We start from the raw sequence: 6253 nt of genomic DNA, 5'->3' as shown, positions 1-6253 counted from the left end.
GACTTTGACATTTACTCCCAACGGGTGGACTTGCTCTAACACGGTCAGTTGTGGTCAAAATAATCTTAAAACTTGGCTGTCATTCAACCACGTCTACGTTCCAGAATCTATCTTGGGAAATAGCACTTACTGGTACTCAACTACTCACATGTGGAAGAACTTTACTTGTTGGTTTAAGAGGTCTAACTGTCGTTCTAAAGGCCACAAATGAATAATAATGTACAAATTCACAACGATGATACATTACATTAGATTAGTTTACAGGAAGAAACATTGGCGTAAACGTTGTCCACAGCGATGTTTCTTAGTGTTGTCTTCCCTTGAAGAAGAATCTATGCTACTCTGCTTCCCACTCCCGCTTGTTCGGTCTAGTTCTCTCCTGTCATTAACCAACCAAGTTATGGTACACTGACTACACAGTTAAAAAAGGTTTGCAGGATTTAAATTTCAATATTATTCATGCTCAAGTCTACTGGTGATGGCATCATTGATCTCCTCCCCTAATCCTTAAAATAAAATAAAAAATAAAAATAAAAATTTAAGAAAGAATGAGGTAGTAGCGAAAATGTTCTGAAGAGGACGTCCGCAACCCATAAAAAGTGCGGACGTCCCTCCTTTCTCAGCGATCAAGCTTCGACGGCAGCGCTCCTCTTGCCGGACGGAGGCTACATGCATCCCAGATCAGTTTGCAGTGAAGACGAAGGCCAAAGAGATCGAGGTCGGAGGTCTGGGCAGCGTGGTCGACTGCAAAGTGGTAGTCCGATCAAGGTCGATTGCAAAATGGTTACCGGCAAGTCCACCCGACTGGAAAGTGGTTCGGGATGTTTAGAAGGTTCGTCCGGCAACCGCAGAGCAACCATCACCGCCTACTCAACGCCCGAGGAGGGATGTCCGCACTTTTTCTGGGTTGCGGACGTCCTCTTCAGAACAGTCCTCGAGGTAGTAGTATGTACCTTATCCTTTTCAAGGCGGGAATACATTGTTACTCTTACCTTATAACAATTTACCATTTGATGCTACTACCTCAGTTGTAAGGATGAAGCCTGGAAATAAACTCGTGATCGACTAATTAGTTTGACAAAAAAAGCAAAAACCATTTTAAACAAGGGGGTTTACTTTAGAGTTCGAAAATCATTTTCACCCTTGTAGTTAACCCAAGTGATATAAGAGAATAAAATTTGGGTTAAAACGAACTAAATCCGAAATTCAATCTCCAATTTAAAACCGAAAAGTTTTTTAATTGTCAGACTTCGGATTATGTATCCCTCTCTATATTTTTGTAACAGTTAATTTGTTGGAGGAAGGTCAATCCAGTTGTACGAATGAGAACCCCAATCTTCCTTCAAACTTTCCTCCTATCGGACCCATCATTATTAGCGAAGGAGTTACGTTCTCCTTTCTTACTCTTGGGATGATGAGTCAATCATATAAGGACGGGTGCATAAATAAAACCCTAATTTAAAATCCACCTGTCGGAGCGTTGCCTATTATACCTCAACACAACATTACACACATGCAGTATAGTACATTATCAGATCAACGAACAATTGTATATAGCCTACCGATTTCTGTCTAAAACTATAAACTGATCGCATTATCAAGATTGGAATCAGATGCGCCATTTAAGATTTGATTTAATTTCACTATAACAGAAGAGGCCTGGCTTTAGGTATTTTATCATACCAAGAACGAGGGGGCTGCATCTTAAACCGGTTAAAACTAATCGCCAAAAAACAAAAGCTGATAAAACACAATAAAATCTGTGTCTGCAAATTTTTATCTTGTAATCACTCATCTTTTACCTTCACCCTTCATTCTATTAAAGCAATGTATCCTTCTATCAATCACAACCAGAGACCTCAGTGTGTCATGGGTGCTTAGCCAAGTTGTACCAAGTCTTTGTCCTATGCTATGCAAATCATATCATGTCAGTGTATAAACACACATTCAAAACAAATTCACAGACCCACACACAGACAGACAAACACAAGTATAAATATACATGTATATATACATTTATATGGAGGCGTGTCCCTATTATATATAACTGATCAAAGACGGTTAAAAAACATGGATACCTACAACAAATTCCATGGTTGATCAAAGAGGGCAAGTAACCACAAGGATATGGACAGGAGTCCAAAAAAAAAAACAAGAGACAGAGATATAAACAATGATAATCACCCATAAGTAGAAAGATCAAATTCCCCCAATGTTCGAGGTCTGGGATATCAAAAGTAGAATGAGAATACCGATAATGTAAAGACACTACCAAACCGAAGCTACTAAGAGAGAGCAAACAAGTCCATACTAGCAGAAAAGTACCACAAATAATGCATACAAGAAACAACAATGGACAGACCAAAAGCTAGCAATACCAAATAAAGATGTCCTAATGGGAGATATAAATCTCTTTAAACTTATCTGCCATGTTCCCTTTTTTTAGTTTTAATGTCCAATTTTTGGTTTTGGTGAACCGATCCTCACTTGGCCATCATGACTTTGACGAACTCCTCATAGTTGATCTGTCCATCACCATCCACATCAGCCTCGCGAATCATCTCATCAACTTCCTCATCTGTCAGCTTCTCACCCAGATTTGTCATAACATGACGAAGCTCAGCAGCAGAAATGAAGCCATTCTGGTCCTTATCGAACACCCGGAACGCTTCCTTGAGCTCCTCCTCAGAATCAGTGTCCTTCATCTTTCGAGCCATCAGGTTAAGGAACTCTGGGAAATCAATGGTACCATTCCCATCAGCATCAACCTCATTAATCATATCCTGAAGCTCTGCTTCAGTTGGGTTCTGCCCAAGTGACCGCATGACAGTGCCAAGCTCCTTGGTAGTGATGCAGCCTGCATTAGAATATATGTGGAAATTAGGGATGTGAATAGCATAGAAATGGCTATTGGTTTTTAAAAGCAGGCCAAATTTTTTTGTTCCTCTTTGGGAGGGATGAGTAAGCCCTGTTTCAATGATATGAACAAAACAACCCCAAAATTCATTTTGATATTTATCGTTATCTGGGACTCCAACAATCCTTCCATTTAGTTCAGATAACACTTGGGCAATATCAATATTTAGAAACCCGGAAGTACATGTCAAACAGTTGAAAGCCAAACAATAATCAGATTTCTAGAAACCAATACAAATCAGGAAAATAACAAAACAACCTTACAACCTGGAAAAAGAGTTTCGAATAGTCCACAAATGGTAAAGCCAAGACATGAAAACGGAGCCAACAAGTTACCATACCGTAACCAACATTAACTCAACCTATAGAGATAGTATAATACAGAAAGGACGTCATATTCTGAATGAAATATACGAGAATGCAAACAACCCTGCCATTTCAGAAACCGTATATAGCCTGAAAGTAAAACAATGTGGTGCAATCAATACTCAATTCCAAAACTGGAAAAGTCACGTGGGTGGTGTGAAATTGCTGGCTGCTTGCACAATTTGTAAATCATCGAACGTGTTTATAGGAAGAGACAAGATCAATCAATCAGCTATGAACCGAGATCAAAACGGTTTCAAAATTTAAATCACAAAATTTCTCTCCTTGTGCCCTAACAACATCAACCACAATCAAAAAAACCATACAATTCATTTCTGCTACTCCACAACCATATCAGAGAAGCAAAATCAAAAAACCTAATTCATCCAGAAACAGTGAAAATAGCCAAACGAGGAGTAAACAAATAGAAACCAAAGACCGATGCTCAAATCTAACAGAATCATCTAGCCCAAAGGGAAGCGATCAAAACGAAATCTAGGGATCCAATCGGTAAACGAAACATTGAAGCCAACAAAGAACGGGGAAAAGGAGAAGAGAAAAGAGGGATCTGACCATCGCCGTCCTTGTCGAAGAGGCTGAAAGCCTCCTTGAACTCAGAGATCTGGTCGTCGGTGAGCTGATCGGCCATGGATGGAGGTCTGAGTTTTGGAAGAAAGCGAGAGCGAGAGAGAGAGAGAGAGAGAGAGAGAGGAGCAAAATGTAAATATGATTTGGAAAGTGGACAAATAACAAAAACTGGGAAGGGGAGACTTTATATATGAAAACAAGAGGCTAGTGGTCCACCGGCATCTCATTCTCTCTCATCTCATCCGCACGTATTCCTTTTCTTGAGTCCAATAATTGGGCTTCAGGTGCTTAGTCACGGAAATTACATGGTTAAAGGCTTAGCCGGTTGCCCGTAGCCAGACACCTCACGCTTTCAAGCAAACGACGCGGCAAGAATCGACGGTGTTTTGGTTTTGACGTTTAGTGCGAGGAGGAGAAGGGATATATGCACTACTCTTTGATTCTTGTTTTTAGGGGTTTCTCCGCAGTTAAGCAACCAAAATATTCAAGCAAATTATTCTTTTAACATGTCTATTGATGTGGTTAATCAGTTATTAGCGAAAAAGGAAAAAATTGATCAGTTATGGGATAGTTTTTACTTGTTTAATTTATTAAGAAAGATTTATAAATTAAGCAAAGTATCAGTTAAATGAACAGACAAAAAGAAAAGAAAAAGAAAGTACCGGTTAAATGAAGGAAAGTAAGTTACGCAAAGATCAGGAAAACGCAAGTCCTGAACTTCCCAACACAGGTTAATTGAAGAAAAGGTTGTTGATTCTAGAATTATCCCATCATCATAATGAGAAAAAAATTGAAGAATAAAGATGGGAAAATAAAGAAATTTGTTGGACAAAACAAACTCCCTCAATAACACAATTTATAGAATAGAGTTACTAAGTCACTCTCTCAATGTTCATCTAATTGTCCCGTCTTCATACACATTAATAGCATCCAAAGCTGTTGTAAGAGTGAGTTTTTATTATTGCTGTTACGCCAGCTATGTTTGAAAACATTTTAAAATATATGCATCAACGAGTAGCGAAAAACAATATATAATAAATTATTTTTCTTCAATAGACTCCAGTGCACCAAGGCCTAAACCTCATGGCTGGTCCTGTAAGATCAACTACATAGCCTTACCTCAAATAAGTAAACAGTAGGTAACCGTAGTGATAGTGTCCACACACACCAACTATACACTCAAACTCAAGCTTATCATTTTGATTGAAAAGACACGGACAATTATTATAACCAACCCTCCGAAAGTTGAGGGAATCAAACCAAAGGAGGTCAGCAACCACCTTTCGGTCTCCAAACATCACAACATTCTCATTTGTTGGCATGGTTAAGTGCACTGGATGCATTAATCATGCAATATCATACTACTCATACATACACAGTTTAAAAACAAAACCACTAGCTGAGACAAGTGGATAGTACCTTATCTAGAATATTGAATATTTTGGTCTATTCATAATTTGCGACCAACACCACCATTGTTACTCACTTTTCAAGTAACTGGATCTAATAAGATTCCAAGTGTATAACATTTCCCTCATTCAATAACATTTAACATATTTTTTTTACAAGTCCCATAGATCAACTAATGCACTGCAGAATTTTCGCTTATTTGATTCGTAGAAAATTTCCTTAATTACTATAAGCACCCACGGTATATATTTTCATACTTCTTAGCTATAAATCAAGAGAACTTTAATATAAGAAACCTTATGCAAATTTGAAAAATGCAATTTGACATAATTCTCCAAATTTTTTAACCATAGAACTAATTCACGTTTATGCTTACAAAGGATAATAAATAGTTCACTCAATTTGCAATCATCCTTCCGATGATCATGATAACTGATACCATTACAAAACACTTACTATAAAAACTATTTTTTTATCAGCTATTATTATTTTTGGGTAGAAGATTTGTAGAATTTATTTGGTTTATGAATGAATAAGTATTCAAATATATTATTCGCTAAGAAATATTATTAATAAAGTACTTTTTTTTTTCAAATATTAAAATTATTTTGAAATTTTTATACAAAGAATTAAATTTGAGCTATAGCAATTTGTTGCATTATTTATATATAATGATGCAGCGAAACTCCGCTTATTGTTAGATGAGACAAACTACCTAACCTCATCTATAATCATTTCCAACGAACAATGATTCCTTTACGTATGTTGCGAATCATTATATGTGACCTCGCCTATTATTTTTTTCAACAAATATTTAATCTTGTATTTTATATTTTCGACAACTACTATGTCGATGTTGCATAACTTTATACATGACAAACAAGAAGTCCCACATATAATTTTCTATAACAAATGCGTATGTGTCACATATTAATATATGCAACAAAAATGAAACCTCGTAGTTATTTTTTGC

General features: G+C 37.0%; 1 protein-coding gene across 1 annotated transcript; it reads right to left on the bottom strand.

The window, feature by feature from the left end:
• Positions 1–2167: 2167 nt before the first annotated feature.
• LOC112195342 (calmodulin-7) lies at positions 2168–4044 on the bottom strand. Its single transcript, XM_024335760.2, has 2 exons — positions 3856–4044; positions 2168–2857 (listed from the first exon to the last, which is right to left on the bottom strand). Exons 1-2 carry the CDS (start codon positions 3929–3931, stop codon positions 2484–2486), a joined length of 450 nt encoding a protein of 149 aa, XP_024191528.1. The 5' UTR covers positions 3932–4044; the 3' UTR covers positions 2168–2483.
• Positions 4045–6253: the final 2209 nt, after the last annotated feature.

The sequence above is a fragment of the Rosa chinensis genome, chromosome 3 (genome assembly GCF_002994745.2).
Source record: "Rosa chinensis cultivar Old Blush chromosome 3, RchiOBHm-V2, whole genome shotgun sequence".
Taxonomy (NCBI): Eukaryota; Viridiplantae; Streptophyta; class Magnoliopsida; order Rosales; family Rosaceae; genus Rosa; species Rosa chinensis.
Note: the sequence above shows the minus strand (reverse complement) of the source record. Positions and strands in the feature narration are given on the sequence as shown.

Coding starts and splice junctions, on each gene's coding strand:
- LOC112195342 (XM_024335760.2), bottom strand. CDS start 3,931: ATGGCCGATCAGCTCACCGACGACCAGATCTCTGAGTTCAAGGAGGCT. Junction 2,858..3,855: donor CTTCGACAAGGACGGCGATG/GTCAGATCCCTC, acceptor ATTCTAATGCAG/GCTGCATCACTACCAAGGAG.